Below are 16,739 nucleotides of genomic sequence, written 5' to 3' on the forward strand. Positions count from 1 at the left end.
TCTAAAGGCGTTAAATCGCATGATCTTGGTGGCCAACTTACGGGTCCATTTCTTGAGATGAATTTTTGTCCGAAGTTTTCCCTCAAAATGGCCATAGAATCGCGAGCTGTGTGGCATGTAGCGCCATCTTGTTGAAACCACATGTCAACCAAGTTCAGTTCTTCCATTTTTGGCAACAAAAAGTTTGTTAGCATCGAACGATAGCGATCGCAATTCACCGTAACGTTGCGTCCAACAGCATCTTTGAAAAAATACGGTCCAATGATTCCACCAGCGTACAAACCACACCAAACAGTGCATTTTTCGGGATGCATGGGCAGTTCTTGAACGGCTTCTGGTTGCTCTTCACCCCAAATGCGACAATTTTGCTTATTTACGTAGCCATTCAACCAGAAATGAGCCTCATCGCTGAACAAAATTTGTCGATAAAAAACATTTCGAACCGAACACTGATTTTGGTAATAAAATTCAATGGTTTGCAAGCGTTGCTCGTTAGTAAGTCTATTCATGATGAAATGTCAAAGCATACTGAGCATCTTTCTCTTTGACACCATGTCTGAAATCCCACGTGATCTGTCAAATACTAATGCATGAAAATCCTAACCTCAAAAAAATCACCCGTTACAAAAGGACTTTGTTGTCTAGGCTAAGTTTGGAGTTTTTGTTTAATAGCCAATTTAAATTTGCAGCTCTTATCTTCATGCAAGTTATTTTACTAGATATATGTTTTTTCCACGTTAGTCTTCTATCTAGGTGAATACCAAGATAAGTTACTTCATTCGCTTATATAAGTTGTTAATTTTTACTGCCGGACACATTTTTGGTCTAAGCGAAAATGTAACATGCTTACACTTTTGTTCATTTACCTTTATACGCCAGTTGGCTAGCCATTCTTCGACAAACCTTAAGTGCTCGGCTAATATTCTTGATGCTATTATGTGGCATTTGTTACGGCTCACTATAGCTGTGTCGTCCGCAAAAGTAGAAGTTAATACATTGTTAGCTGTTGGAAGATCTGCTGTATATATGATGTATAGTGTTGGGCCTAGAACACTGCCCTGGGGTACACCAGCCCTTATCTGTCTTTCATCAGATATGAAATCTCCCACTTTTACCGTAAATTTTCTATTTTTTAAATACGATTCAAATGTTTTATATAATTCTGAAGGTAGAATATTTTTAATCTTGTATAAAAGGCCCTCATGCCATACCTTATCAAACGCCTGAGCCACGTCTAGAAATATAGCTGAACAGTACTCTCTGTGCTCAAATGCTTTTCTTATTTCGTTAGTAATTCTATTTACTTGCTCAATCGTGCTATGTTTTTCACGAAACCCAAATTGGTGAGTTGGTATTATATTATTTTCGTGGAGGAAAGGAGTCATCTTTGATAGTAACAATTTTTCAAATATCTTAGAAAGACAGGGTAGAAGACTGATTGGTCTGTATGAAGACGGCTGTGTTATGTCTTTCCCAGGTTTGTCTATCAAGATGATCTGCGACTTTTTCCATGAATTTGGATAGTGTCCGAGATTAAGAATTGCATTAAAGAGCAAAGAGAGCACCTTTACGGCAATATTTGGTAACTCAATTAGCATTTTTGGGGTAATATTATCATGTCCAGCATGTCTGCAGCTACCTGCTCTCGATACCTTTTTTGAAGGAAATTCAGCTCTATTGGTCTTGCAGCAACGCGTTGCATGTCCAATTTTTATGCATAATCGTACGTACGCTCTCGTGTGACATCTCCAATTTATGGGCAATCTCTCTCAAGCTCTCATAGTTATTTTCGGCAACAATTTCCTTCACTTTTTTAACGCTATCATCGGTCACACTCGTTGAAGGCCGTCCAGAACGAGGCATGTCTTCGACAGTCTCTCGACCCTCCTTGAATGCTCTGTACCACTCGTAAGTGCGCGTTTTTAATAGACCAGATTCACCAAAAGCCTTCTGCAACATTTTCAATGTATCGGCAAACGAAAATTCTTTCGCAACACAAAATTAAACACAAATACGTTGATCAATATTTTCGGTCATGGTAAAATTCGACAAACACTACTGAGGTCGACTGACATAAACAGCTGCTATAAACACACTGGTTGACAGATCATTTTCAGCATTATAATTAAGGACAGTTATACCAACCTAGCAAAAAAAAGTTTGCCTGTCTTCCACATAAGCTGGAGATTTAAATGAAGAATTCCCGATACTTTCTTGACAGGGTGTAAGTATCAACAAATTGTGGGACCGGTCCATATGTTAATGGAGATGTCCGTTTAATAGAGTGTTCATTTAATGCAGCTTTCAGTGTATTTCTTATTTCTGAATTGTTATAAATTGTGATTTATGTACCATATAAAGAAGTATAAATGTCTATATATTTATAAGTATATAAGTGTCTTTTATGTCTTACAATTGATTGATTTGACAATTTTTAATAAATACCCTAACTTTTTTTTTGCCACTTGAGAATCATGTACATCAAGATTTTCTATTCTTTCAGCACAATCACATTTTGGTCTTACCAAATCTGGTGAAATTCACTGAAATTTGCGAGAGTCGTGATCAAATCAAATGGATTAAGGATAAAGCTTTAAAATTGCAGGAGACAATACCAATGGATGACACCATTTCACATCAGGTAAGCGCAGAGAGGCAAAATAACGGGTGATTTTTTTGAGGTTAGGATTTTCATGCATTAGTATTTGACAGATCACGTGGGATTTCAGACATGGTGTCAAAGAGAAAGATGCTCAGTATGCTTTGACATTTCATCATGAATAGACTTACTAACGAGCAACGCTTGCAAATCATTGAATTTTATTACCAAAATCAGTGTTCGGTTCGAAATGTTTTTTATCGACAAATTTTGTTCAGCGATGAGGCTCATTTCTGGTTGAATGGCTACGTAAATAAGCAAAATTGCCGCATTTGGGGTGAAGAGCAACCAGAAGCCGTTCAAGAACTGCCCATGCATCCCGAAAAATGCACTGTTTGGTGTGGTTTGTACGCTGGTGGAATCATTGGACCGTATTTTTTCAAAGATGCTGTTGGACGCAACGTTACGGTGAATGGCGATCGCTATCGTTCGATGCTAACAAACTTTTTGTTGCCAAAAATGGAAGAACTGAACTTGGTTGACATGTGGTTTCAACAAGATGGCGCTACATGCCACACAGCTCGCGATTCTATGGCCATTTTGAGGGAAAACTTCGGACAACAATTCATCTCAAGAAATGGACCCGTAAGTTGGCCACCAAGATCATGCGATTTAACGCCTTTAGACTATTTTTTGTGGGGCTACGTCAAGTCTTAAGTCTACAGAAATAAGCCAGCAACTATTCCAGCTTTGGAAGACAACATTTCCGAAGAAATTCGGGCTATTCCGGCCGAAATGCTCGAAAAAGTTGCCCAAAATTGGACTTTCCGAATGGACCACCTAAGACGCAGCCGCGGTCAACATTTAAATGAAATTATCTTCAAAAAGTAAATGTCATGAACCAATCTAACGTTTCAAATAAAGAACCGATGAGATTTTGCAAATTTTATGCGTTTTTTTTTAAAAAAAGTTATCAAGCTCTTAAAAAATCACCCTTTACTATTTACATACATACATACAAATATACATACACTTATCACTTAGGTGCAGACATACATATATTGATATATTGATATATTTAGTATATTTACACTTCAAGTTTACTGATTACGGTTGCTTAGCTGAATAAATATATATATATATATGGGTGTGTGTGTAAGCATGTATGTATGTATTTATCTTTATTTTGTCTTATTCTTGCAATTGCTGAGATTTTTGTCCAAATTATTATCACATTTTTTTTCTCATTTTAGTGTTGCCACTTCAGTTTTTGTATCAGTTTCCGCCATATCGAGTCAAACAAAAAGTGTTGTAGCTGCAATTTGTGCACTTTTTTCTTGTTGTACCTGCTTTTGTTGCGGCTACTTTGCCAGCCATGTTGCAACATGCAACTTACAACACGGTACTTAGCGCTTACAATGCAGCAAGACGTGTCCAATCGCATGTGCCACATATTACCGGCAACTGCTAACATGTAGCATGCCTCCATGCTCACATATATACAGTTACATGTGTATATTTTTATGTCTGCTGATTTGTATGTGTGGCAGCCACACCGGCAATTGAACTTAAACGAATTTGTTAAGTTCATTCTCGCAATGCCGTCGTTTACCCTGCACTTGCCACCTGTCAGCTACCAGCCGCCAGCCAGGTACAGTTGCTTATCAGTGTTTTTCTAGAAGAAGCCGCTATAAATAGCTACACTTGTCTGCGCCACCTGCGCTGGCTCTACTTTTACCCACTTACTTTCTTATTAGTTTGTGTGTACGTGCCGACGTCTGTGCACATTCGTATATCGGACACGGCTAGGCAATCTCTACGACCGCTTCTCCGTTCGTCTGTCTGTCTGTCCGTCTGTGCATCTGTCTGTCCGTTTGTGCGTCTGTCCATCCACTTAGAAGTCCATTTGTCCATCTTGTGTTCGTGTGCTTGGGATTTCGTCGTCTGCTCGCCGCCATGTTTTCCCAAGTAATATCGCAGACACTTTGTGGCGCTTGCATTTAACTTGGCTTACAAATGCACGTGAACGCATTTAAATGCCTGTGTGTGTGCATATGTGTGTGTGGCCTTCATGCTCTGCATTTAAGTCGCATATTCACACACTGCAGACATGAGTTTTATGCTTCGCCACTTCGTTTGCACCTCCACACCCGTGTGTGTGCCTCGGCATCTTTAACTCTTTTTCAGTTTTTCAGTTTCCGTTTTCATTCTCTATCTCGTATCTGCTTCGATATCGCGTTGCTATTTTATTTTGATCGCTTTTCTTTTACACTTTGCAGCACTTAATCTACTTACTGTGCAAAACGCAAGCCATGCTGATACCCACCATCGGTGAATTGCAACAATTGTGCCAGCTCATTGGCAATTATTTGAAGAGTTCGCACATCTTCATACGAAATGCAACGCTGGCCGGTCTGCTCTGCCTGCTCGAGTGCTGTTCGAAGACCAACACCACCATCGGCCGCTTGAGCGATGAGTTGGCTTTGCTGCGCGACCTGATTGTGGGCTACATCAATCGTCATGGGATTATCGATGTTAGGTGAGTACCAAGATTGCTTAAGTACAAGTGAGCGTATGTGTGTGTGTGGGTGTGTTTGTGAAGTTGGCGTTATCCGTAAATGTTTAAACAGTTGTTTTAGCTTTGCTTCAATCAACAAACGTACGAAAGAAATCAGATTAAGGCTAATGAAGTTAGCCCGAACTTTTAATACTAATAAAACTGCGCTGGTTGAAGTGTCTGTGTGTTTGTGTGTTGGTTAGCGAGATTAGTTGAACAATGGCTTTTACAATCGTTTGATTGACTCATTGACATGTTTTTGCGTAAATTTATTCTGATTTTGATAAAATAGATTTATTGAAAACTGCCTAATCATTGGCTATATTATTTTATTGATAGCTAAAGGCTGTCAATTTGTTTTAATTGCTATTTGTTTATTTGAAATTTAATACTTCACAGATGAATTATATATTTTATAATTAATCAATGATTTAGTTAAGAAAAGCCATTATTTTCCAATAGATGGCTTTAGTAATCTGTATCTCTGTTGCATACATAACTGCGATCGGGCGCTATAGGGCGTTAAAGGGATAAGAGTTCGCACAAAAAGTTATCCTTATACAGTTTTGTGATCGCTTGACTTAGCATTACTTTCACGTATCAAAGATGGTGATCACCATAGAGAAAATTTGCCACATTTTTCAGTTTTTTTTCCGTTAATAGTTACAGCCAATCATGCGCAATTCGATTTTGTCGGTTCCATTTCGAAAAATTTTATTTGAAAGGTTTTCCATCGGCTTTAGAAGACCATTTGTCAAAACTATCGATAAAAAATAATGCAAATTGTCGGGTCCAATCCTCGTATAAGCGTTCTTCTGGTTACCTAAGTGCTAAACAATGCAAAAACCATGTGGAACCTTAAAAAAAAAACGATTTTGCATCAACAAATCGCTGCTAAATCGGAAAAAATATGTTCCATTTTTGAAGCGGACGATTTCTGGTTATAACAAGTAAGGAAGGGCTAAGTTCAGGTGTCACCGAACATTTTATACTCTCGCATGATAAAGTGATAATCGAGATTTCATTATCCGTCATTTACATATTTTTTTATTTTGCTGTAAAATTAATTAGAATTAAATTCTGAGAGATTTACCGATATTTTCGGTGAAAAATTAGGTTAGGTTAGGCACTGAGTTCTTCGTGTTCGATATCAGGGACCTTGAAAAGTTATAGTCCGATCACGACAATTTTTCCACAAGGGATACCTCAGCTCAAATACCGTATTTGTGTAAAGTTTTATTCCGCTATCATCATTGGTTCCTAATGTATGTATATATTATACAGAGAAGGCATCAGATGGAATTCAAAATAGCGTTATATTGGAAGAAGGCGTGGTTGTGAACCGATTTCACCCATATTTCGTACATGTCATCAGGGTGTTAAGAAAATATTATATACCGAATTTCATTGAAATCGGTCGAGTAGTTCCTGAGATATGGTTTTTGGTCCATAAGTGGGCGACGCCACGCCCATTTTCAATTTAAAAAAAAGCCTGGGTGCAGCTTCCTTCTGCCATTTCTTCCGTAAAATTTTGTGTTTCTGACGTTTTTTGTTAGTCGGTTAACGCACTTTTAGTGATTTTCAACATAACCTTTGTATGGGAGGTGGGCGTGGTTATTATCCGATTTCTTCCATTTTTGAACTGTATATGGAAATGCCTGAAGGAAACGACTCTATAGAGTTTGGTTGACATAGCTATAGTAGTTTCCGAGATATGTACAAAAAACTTAGTAGGGGGCGGGCCACGCCCACTTTTCCAAAAAAATTACTTCCAAATATGCCCCTCCCTAATGCGATCCTTTGTGCCAAATTTCACTTTAATATCTTTATTTATGGCTTAGTTATGACACTTTATAGGTTTTCGGTTTCCGCCATTTTGTGGGCGTGGCAGTGGGCCGATTTTGCCCATCTTCGAACTTAACCTTCTTATGGAGCCAAGAAATACGTGTACCAAGTTTCATCATGATATCTCAATTTTTACTCAAGTTACAGCTTGCACGGACGGACGGACGGACGGACAGACAGACATCCGGATTTCAACTCTACTCGTCACCCTGATCACTTTGGTATATATAACCCTATATCTGACTCTTTTAGTTTTAGGACTTACAAGCAACCGTTATGTGAACAAAACTATAAAACTCTCCTTAGCAACTTTGTTGCGAGAGTATAAATGGTGGGTCACTTACTTGGACAACGTTAAATAAAAATGGTCGTAGTCGAATCACAGTAAGCCGGCGCAAACGGTGACCAAGACAGAATTGACGGTCAAGAATGTTTTCCTATGTGTTTAATGGGCGGGGCCTAATCAATTTTGAGCTTCTCCCACACTGCCAAACTCTTATTTTGATCTGGTAGTGTCAACAATTGGGCCGCCTGACGGCAGCTAAAGGTTAAAAGCGGGCAGTTTTGGCTAAGATAGGAATTGTGAAATCGTATATGCCAAAAGCCGCATTTGCCAAAATGAGAAGCATATGTAACTTACTTTAGCGTGAGAGAGAATTAGACTGTTACCAGTGCTAATAAAAGTTCCGAGATAGTCTAAAGTAGGTATCGTAACTTTGGCAACGCTCGTGAGGCGAAATATATGTGAGATCGACGGTCTACTTGATGAAGAAATAGGTTGATCTTCTTGTCTCGTTTTCGCTTTGTATGAACTGATTGTATGAGAACTTTTCATTGTATACTGTAATTTCTCAGAAAAAATTGCCGCCGACTCATAAACCGCGCCAAACCAAAATTTTTTCGGAATGCAATGGTAACTCATGGAGTACATGTGGATTGCTGCTTGACCAATAACGCATATTTTGCTTATTGACGAAGTCATTCATCCAGAAATGAGCCTCACCGATGATGATGATTTTCGATGAAAATCTGTATCATTTTCAAGTTGTTGCTCGGCCTAATTCACGAACATACGACGATTCTGGTGGTCACACGGCTTCAATTCTTGCATCAATTTGATCTTGTAAGGGTGTAGGTCTGGATCTTCTCAAGATCTTCTCGCAAAATGCGTCACAATGACGTCACAGATATGCCAAACGCTTGAGAATGACATGTGAGAGACTGTTTTGCGTCTTCCTTAATAGATGTGCTAGTGGCAGCAATATTGTCTACACTACGGGCATTTTTTTGTTTTATTGGCACGGGAAAATTTTGTACTGTGCTGTGGATTTAAATTTTTCCACTAGACGCTCAATTGTTGATCTGACAGGACGTTTATGAATTGGACGTAGCGCTTTTGAAGTAAGAGACCACTAACTCCGAATTTCGGTAGTAAATTTTAATCAATTCGACACGTTGTTGGATTGTATTTATTTCCATGATTAAATGGCAAAGCTTATTGAAGAGAAATGTCAAAAGAACGGTCGTTTGCTGTCCCTATCGGTCTATTTTTGTAACGTCCCTATTGAGAAACCCGCGAGTAAAGTAAAATTTTCTATTTGATACTTTTCTCTGATCCATCTTAAGACTATGTCTTTACGGACTAGTTGTGTTAAAAGTAATAATTTAGACGATTTGAAAGCGGTCGTGAGCACATAAATGGCGATCAACATGTGGACCAATCAAATCACCAAAAATTCCATCGAAACTGTGCGTGAATTCATCAAAAATCAACCGAAATCATTATTGAAATTCATGGAAATGGAATTGGAACATCTCCAAAACATCGATTTATCGCATTTTCACCGAACATTTGGGGTCACGAATGGTGTGTGCACGGTTAGTTCCGCACAAATTGTGTGACGACCAAAATTGCTCAGAATCCAACATTGGAAGGACGATTATTTGACCAAAAATCACATTTTAACCATTAACCACGCCCCGTATTCACCTGATATGGCACCTTGCGACTTCTTCATTTTCAGAAAAATGCATTTGCCCATGAAAGGAAAGCGTTAAGCAGACGTAAAAGCCATTCAAAGGGCTTGCACCGGCAAACTGGCGGCCATAGCGGCCAACGAGCTAAAACGCTCTTTCGACATGCTTTTGGACCGTGCAAAAAGCTGTATTGAAGCAGAAGGAGACTATTTTGAATCAAATAATTTGATTTGGCCGAAAAAACCGTTTTTTTTTTGTTTTTTGTTTTAGTGCTGTTTACTTTGGAACTTATCATATTGAGTTCTCTTCAGTTTAACTGCATTCGAAAATCGAACAGAAAATTCGTCCTCATTAAGAGACAACAGACCATAAACTGTCAATCGTAATGTCAAGAGATCTAATGTTGTCATACAAATCGAAGCTCAACCAAATTTCCTACAATTTCGGATAACGAAAAATAAAATTTAATTTTGGAAAAGTTGTTGTTTGCTTAAATACTAAATCTTTAAGTACCCTCATCTACGTTAGAATTATTTTGCTCTCTCCTGCATACTCTCCTCAACTTATTGGCAGTAGCAGCAAGTTATTAAACCAATATGGAAAGTTAGCTGCAAAGACCACTTCAATAAAACAATATATATCGTATAAGCAATAACACATACGTCACACAAACACACACATACGTATACAGCACATGAATGCAGCCAAGCGTTGCTCGACCGCTGCCGTCTGTCTACCTGCTCAATCAAGTATGTCAGCAATTATTATTGTTTTGTTGCGGTTAGTTATTGTTTTCTCAATCACAAAGTTTTATCGAACCCAGAAACCAATGGCTATCCGACTTGTCTTGTCAGCGTCTGGCGTTCTTTTTTTGCTTGTCATGTCACTGCGGCGCCAACACAATACAGACATGCACACATACATGCTAGAGCTGCACCCAGCTGTGTTGTGGTTTATGCAACATCCATTTGAGACTTTTCGAGCGCCAGTAGACGATACAGTGCAGCATCGACATCTGTTCTCCGCCACCCCCTACCCCTGAACCGCTAGCAAAGCGAATGTAAAACTTTGAAGATTTCAACCAGCCGAAGAGGTGCGGGGTGTAGCTGCTGCAAAGAGAAACAATTCTATTAAAAAGCACTATAAATTTGAACATTTTTTTTAGCGTTTGTCTATGTGTGCGTGTATACAAAACAAACACTATTTGTATGTATGTATGGGTGTTGTTGATTGTTTGTGCATCACTTGAAAGCTTGCTGCTGCGGTTTATTGCCAGTTTTCAAGGACTTTTGCTGCAACCGCTGTATCGATGGCGGCCACATGCTCAGAGTATTGAATGCAATCTTCTATTTTTTCATATTTTCATATGTTTTATTTGTTTATTTTCCATTTCGAGGCTACACATTTTTAGTTATCTGAATTTTGAAGTGAAAATTTTGTAAATTCTATATCTGTATCTATATCTATATGTAGAAACCTGGTCAAATATATTTACATACAACACAAGGTAGTTGCAAAACTATTTCCATATATTCCCATGACTGCCAATCTTACTATTTTAGGGTTTTCCATTTAAATCCTATGCCATGAAAATAAACACGTGTCTGAACACTCGGAAATCTCCACACACTTTCTTTTCATACCGGATCACTTGGATCATGGAGTCGCCAAACCAAAGTCTGGCCGATCTTTTCAGCGCATATACCGGCGAGGGAGTTGTGGGTGGGAAGAAGCCGTTGGAGCAGAAGGGCAGTGAGCTTCTTTACGGATGGGCCAAAGCTTGGGAAGAAGGTTACTGTCAGGAGCTCTCTATCAACTACAGCTTGAGACTACCTGACTATTTGCAGTGTTTTCCAAGACCAGGTTGCAGCCATTAACGTAGCAGTAGATTTACTGCTGCGGAGTGCAGTCGCCTTCAGAGAAGTGACCATCCACTCAGATAGCAGGGCGGCGATACTAGCCTCATTAACAGTGCGTTCAGAGTTGGCCAAGGAGTGCCTAACCTCGTTATTAAAGCATCGACTCTCTTTGTGATAATTGGTTTCGGTGCCAGGCGCAGGCAATTGTGAAGATGAAGAGCTAGCCAGGAAAGCGCTCGCAAAACCTCTTGTGCTGTTTGACCAGCGCTGGTACATGTGTTGTCGCAAAATCTTTTTGGCGCAAGATCAATCGCAAGAGACCTAGTGATCTCTTTGCCCTCAGAAAAGCTAGTCTCTCCCAAGTTATGGGGTTTTTGACAGGTTATTGCCTTATTGGCGTTCATGCTGTAAGGCTGGAAATCTTGTCCCCCCATCTGCAGAAGCTGTATGGAAGAAGACGAAATGGAAACAACTCAACACTTCCTTCTTGACTGTTCCGCGTTTTGGAGGTCAAGGCTTAAAACCCGAGAAAGCGCTTTAAACTTGTCACAGGTGGACTTTGTTCAAAGTGAAAAGCTCACTATACCTCTTAAGATTTGTCCTGACCCAGAAGGACCTTGTGACTTCACAGAGAAAGACGTTGGCATAAACTGGAGTTAAATTATAGTTCCTAACAGTGTACTCCTCCACAAATCCTTTTCGCAAACCTTGATCCTTCTATAAAAGAACTCACCGTGCCTCTGAGAAGAACTCCCTGGATTCTCCAGTATACCTTCCTCGAAGATACGACACAATCAGACCTATGCTCGGAACCTAGTAATCGAAGCAGTTTGGAATGCAATCAAAGTATGTGAGGATCATCAAATTCCAAACTGTCCAGTATTGCAGTCAGCTCTGAGTCTGAAATTATTCTTCTGGGAACAAAAAACTTTGGAGAATCCGGAAGTAATTTACTTCTCAATTTGGTATTACGCAATTCCAAATATGCCTTAAAACTTCGTTTATTCACAGTCATGGCTTTGTTGGCTTGTTTCTGCATCACCCGTTATGCCGAATGACCAAATGCAGGGTTGCTTGTGTATTTTATATGTCTATATGTCTATTTGTATTTGTTGTATTTCCTGTTATTTAGTCAACGCCATAGATTTATAGCATCGACTGCTTATTTGTGCGCTCCGTGTGAACTTTCGTCTACTACACACCCACACACCCACACACATACCTGTACTTGGTATTGGCGTTGCATTTGTCGACCTGTGTCCTCCCACTTGTGACCAACTTTATTCCCAGCATGCGCTTCAGCTTGTTGTCGAAAAGTCATAATTATTGCAGGTGAAGTTTGTTTTTGTTTTTGCCTCTTGTTGTACATTAAATTTGTGGAAAATATTGAGTATTTGCTATGCTTTTGCTGCGCCGTTGCAGTTTCTATTAATATGGGCATGTGTGTGTTTGGCAGTGCACTTTGGCATTATTTTATTTATTTGCATGTGTGTGATATTAGTTTGGTAAATACAAATATATGGAATTTTTTGCAAATTATTGGTTTGCCATTTCCGCCAATAAAAACTCGAAACTCCGAAAACAAGCAAAAAAGTGGCAGCGTCTATGGAGATTAAGATTTGTGTTCAATAAATTGATTTGCATTGAAACAGAGTTATCGTTGTTGTTGTTATTGTTGTTATTGTTATTGTTGTTTGTGCAATATATTTCTATGAAAATAAATTTGGTAACATATTTGTACTGAATTTTGTATAATAATTCACATACTCTCGACGACAGTGTACATGGTGAGAGATAGTGTTATGTAAGAGTGGAAATTTTGGATATATAAATATTTCAGCAATTCAGTATTCTTCTAAATGTTGCGGTTAGAAAATTTTTCGATTTTAAATCAATTAAAAATTTGTCGAGCGTCAAAATTCGATGGTGATCCAATTAGTGGTACTTTTTTCAGTAGCCTTTTCTTGGCAGGTAACACGTGAGCCGTGTCAAGTAGTCATGTTATGTTTGTTCAGTATTGTTTGGCATTTCATTATAGAAATACTTATGCCTGAAAACGTTTACAAATACTTCAATTTTATTATTATTATTATTTACGTTCCGTAAAGAATGTGTTTCGCGCTCTTCGCTCAAAACGGTTTAGTGTGGTTTGTGGGCCGGTGGAATCACTTCCCACACATCGCATTAGTTAATGAATTTATTAAGAGAACACTTCGGTGAGCAGATAATTTCACGTGTTGGGCCGGTCGATTGACCACCAAGGTCTTTTGATATCACACCGTTAGACTTTTTCCTCCTGTAAAGTCTGAATGCTCGAATGAGTCATCGAAGATTGAACTCAACGGAGGGACCATCTGAGATGTAGCTGCGGCCAACATTTGAAAGAGATAATCTTCAAAAAATATTTGCCAAAGAATGTTCTTTCGAATGATAATTTGAAGTTTCTGTGTTATTTCTTAAAAAAAGTGGGGAACCTCGTAATGTAGCACCCTTTATATGTCTGGGGCACATCGTGACTCGCATTTTCGATAAATTGTTTGTATATATTTCCATATTTCGGACCACTTTATTTTAACCCACAAACTATTTATAAATATATATAATTATAATATCACATAACTGTTTTCCTTATTTGTTCCCCTCTTTCCCGAACAGCGCAATGCAATGCAGCGACACACATACAAAGCTGGTTTGGACTCTCAATTATTGTCTTATCGAATGGACATCGAAATTCGTGCCACAATGTCACCTGCTGTCGAATACAGTAATTGCAGCTGGTAATTTCCTGAGGAAGACCAATAATGAGGATGTCTACTTGTGTGTTTTGCATGTAAGTATCACTGTACCACATTGGTTCTGTAGTGATTGGAAGAGAATGAATGGAGTTGCATGCCATGAAGGAATGAACAGACGAAAAAAAAATTGATTTTGTATTATATAAGTATATATGTATATGATGGTGTGAATTAGGAGGTTAGCATTTCACAAGTTTCTTCAAAGTTTAGCCTAGAAGCACAAAAACCCGTCGAAATCTCATTTATATACCCATGTAACGGCAACAGTTACTCGGTAATGAAAAGCTCCAAAAACTGAAGTGAAAACCTCGCTGATCCAGGCTGTAACCTCACTCGTATTTTTTTGGAATGTTATGCCGCTACAACAACAAAAAGATAATCGTTACTGTAGTTTAATTGAAAGTTCAATATTTCTAGTGACTGTAATCGATTGTAGTCTTAATATTGTAGAAGGTTAAAATAGTCAATATGATGGTACTTCTTTTGATGAAACTTGAACTGGACTGATCCATTTAAACTGGATATTTGAGTAGCCCAAAGCATTCAGTGAAGATCATGAAGTCATTGAAACGTTGTCTCTTGCCAATCGTCCATCCTCCTTCGTTAGTGACAATTAAGACGAAAATCATTGTGCTGGCATCAGAGAGATAGCAAAGACCTGGCAAGATCTGGCTCAACACATTTCGGTTAGTGTTTTGGGTATGAAGCGTATCAATGCTAGACTCATACCAAAAGACTAGATTTGTTTTGCAAAACCGACGTAGAGTAGAGGTCCCAAAAGGAAATGCTTGACAAACTAGCTAAGGACCCTAGATTCATCGAGTTCTAGCTTTACGAGTATAACGTCGAAACTGTCCAACAATCTAGTCTATCGCTACAAAAAAGAACTGAAACCTAAAGCCAAAAGACTGGAGATCATTCTAGCCGCGGCTTAATACAGGTGCTTGGAAAATTGCACTAGTTTGTGGCATGCCTGTATTGGCTCGAAAGGGGCCTGTTTTGAAGGCGATAATAGATATAATAAATTTAATATACGAGTAAAATATGCGAGATGTAGAATCTTTTCTGGCAGTCCGTGTATAACACTAGCCGACAATTTTGTCATTTTTTTTCTGCTCTGAAACCAAACTTGTTTTTTTATGTTGCTTTGATAAGGTACATATATAATTTGAATTTAAAAAAAAATTGCTAGGTCCAGGTTAAGAGAAAAATAAAAGTAAAGTTTTTGCAAAAAATATATTGAATATTACAAATTTTTATCCCTCAATTTATATTTTCTTGTACTTTTTTGAACTTCTGCTGTATTGGTAGTCAGGATTATCACGTAAACATATCCAGCAATAGTCTGCCAGCATGCTACTCAATATGTCTTGGTGAAATATCTCTCCCCATGTTCATCACTGACTGCACCTAAATTGGGAGGAAAGAAATCCAAGTGCGAATGTAGGAAATGTATTTTCAGGGACATGTTACACCCTACATATTTCTTCGGGTGATTTGGTGTTACCCAAAAAATTTTTTACAACCTCAACAAATGAAAGCCATGCTTTTTTTCTAGCGTATTTAGTTTAGAGACAAAGTTTTGATCCTTCATAACTCGTCGTATGTCTGGCCCCACAAAAATCCCTTCTTTTAATTTCGCATCGCTAAGTCTCGGAAATATACTTTTAAGGTATTGAAAACCTTCTCCCGTTTTATCCATTGCTTTTACAAAATTTTTCATTAAGCCTAATTTTATATGAAGGGGTGCCAATACAATATTCTCCGGTTCAACAAGACGAAGATTGGACACACTTTTCTGATTAGGTACATAGTCTGTTCTTTTTGGTCACTCTTTTTGGATATAGTGTTTGCTTCGAGCTCTGCTATCCCATTCGCACATAAAACAGCAAAATTTTGTGTAACCAGCTTGCATACCTAGTAACATCCCAACTACTTTTAAATCAGAACAAATTTTCCAAGAATGTTTAGCATACTGTATTTTTTGTAGTAGATTTTTGATATTTTCATAGGTTTCTTTGATATGTACTCCAGCGCAACCTGAATCTATCGCAACCTTTTCCGAACTCGTATAAGAAGTATAACTTCAATAATATTATCGTAATTGGACCTAAGGATTTTTTTTATTATTTTTCTAATGATATACATACTAACAGGAACCAAAATATATAATTTTTATTTCAGAGCAAAATCCATTGTCGGCTAGTGTAATCTGATCAGCTGGTATATTTGAGTTTTGAGCACATTTCAAAAAATAGACTGGCTAAAAGTTCCATCTATGGAACCCTTGATTGACTTTGCGACCATCTACGAGTACTTTTTGATTTCATTCAACAAAAAAACTCATAAAAGTTGTAAGTATGAAGGACTGATGACGTCTTTAGGAGAGTTTTTCTGATCAACTACAATCAGAGTCCAGAGTCGTTGTCTTTTAGTGAGAATAATTATGTTTTTTTAGTTCGTTCGAAATCTTGGTACGAATTCTGGTTGTTGTTGTAGCGGCAGAGTTCTACCGAGTTAAAGGTGCTTGGCCGGGTAAAAATCCGGGTCCGTTCCGGTTACCTAGAGCCGACTGTTGTGGACGAAGTTCGAATACAGGCCATGCGAAGTGCTAATGAGAACCTTGGACCACTTAACTACATCACATAACGCCAAGTTATCGCCATTTTAATATGTGAGTCAAGTAGACATGAAGACATTTATTTCTTTGCATACTTCTAGGGTTTCTTTATTTTTTCTCAACTGTTTCGTCGTTGCTTTAAGCTTTCTTTGCCTGCAGTGTCTGCTAGTAAATGGCAAACATTAGCCTATATGGCATGCAACCTTCGACCTCTACTTCACCATTATTTTGGGTATAAGTTTGCACCTATTGGATAGATTTCTCAGAAGAGTGCACCTATAGGTAGGCAATAAGAAATTTTCTATTTTCTTCAGAAGCATTATATTTGCACATCACTGTTTAAAACTTGCTTTTATTTCTATAGAATATGCTTTTTAGACATCCGTTTTGCATATTATATGTGTTTACCGTTAGTTAATTGCTTTTCCCAGCAGGGAAGCTAATACGAGTACATTTCATTATATGCGATTAAGCAATTCAATTTGCT

General features: G+C 38.3%; 1 protein-coding gene across 4 annotated transcripts in view; it reads left to right on the forward strand.

The window, feature by feature from the left end:
* The window catches only part of LOC105226425 (uncharacterized), a 206,607-nt gene that overhangs the window by 151,548 nt on the left and 38,320 nt on the right, over positions 1 to 16,739 (forward strand). For all 4 annotated transcript variants that reach the window (XR_007422007.1, XM_049450349.1, XM_049450350.1 and 1 more), the window contains 3 exons: positions 2,504 to 2,641; positions 4,879 to 5,138; positions 13,493 to 13,667. Coding sequence is in view for 3 of the 4 variants with exons in the window: in XM_049450349.1 (XP_049306306.1) it covers positions 2,504 to 2,641; positions 4,879 to 5,138; positions 13,493 to 13,667 (573 nt within the window). In the remaining variant the exon portion in view is untranslated. The remainder of the gene's footprint in view (positions 1 to 2,503; positions 2,642 to 4,878; positions 5,139 to 13,492; positions 13,668 to 16,739) is intronic.

The sequence above is a fragment of the Bactrocera dorsalis genome, chromosome 2 (genome assembly GCF_023373825.1).
Source record: "Bactrocera dorsalis isolate Fly_Bdor chromosome 2, ASM2337382v1, whole genome shotgun sequence".
NCBI lineage: Eukaryota > Metazoa > Arthropoda > Insecta > Diptera > Tephritidae > Bactrocera > Bactrocera dorsalis.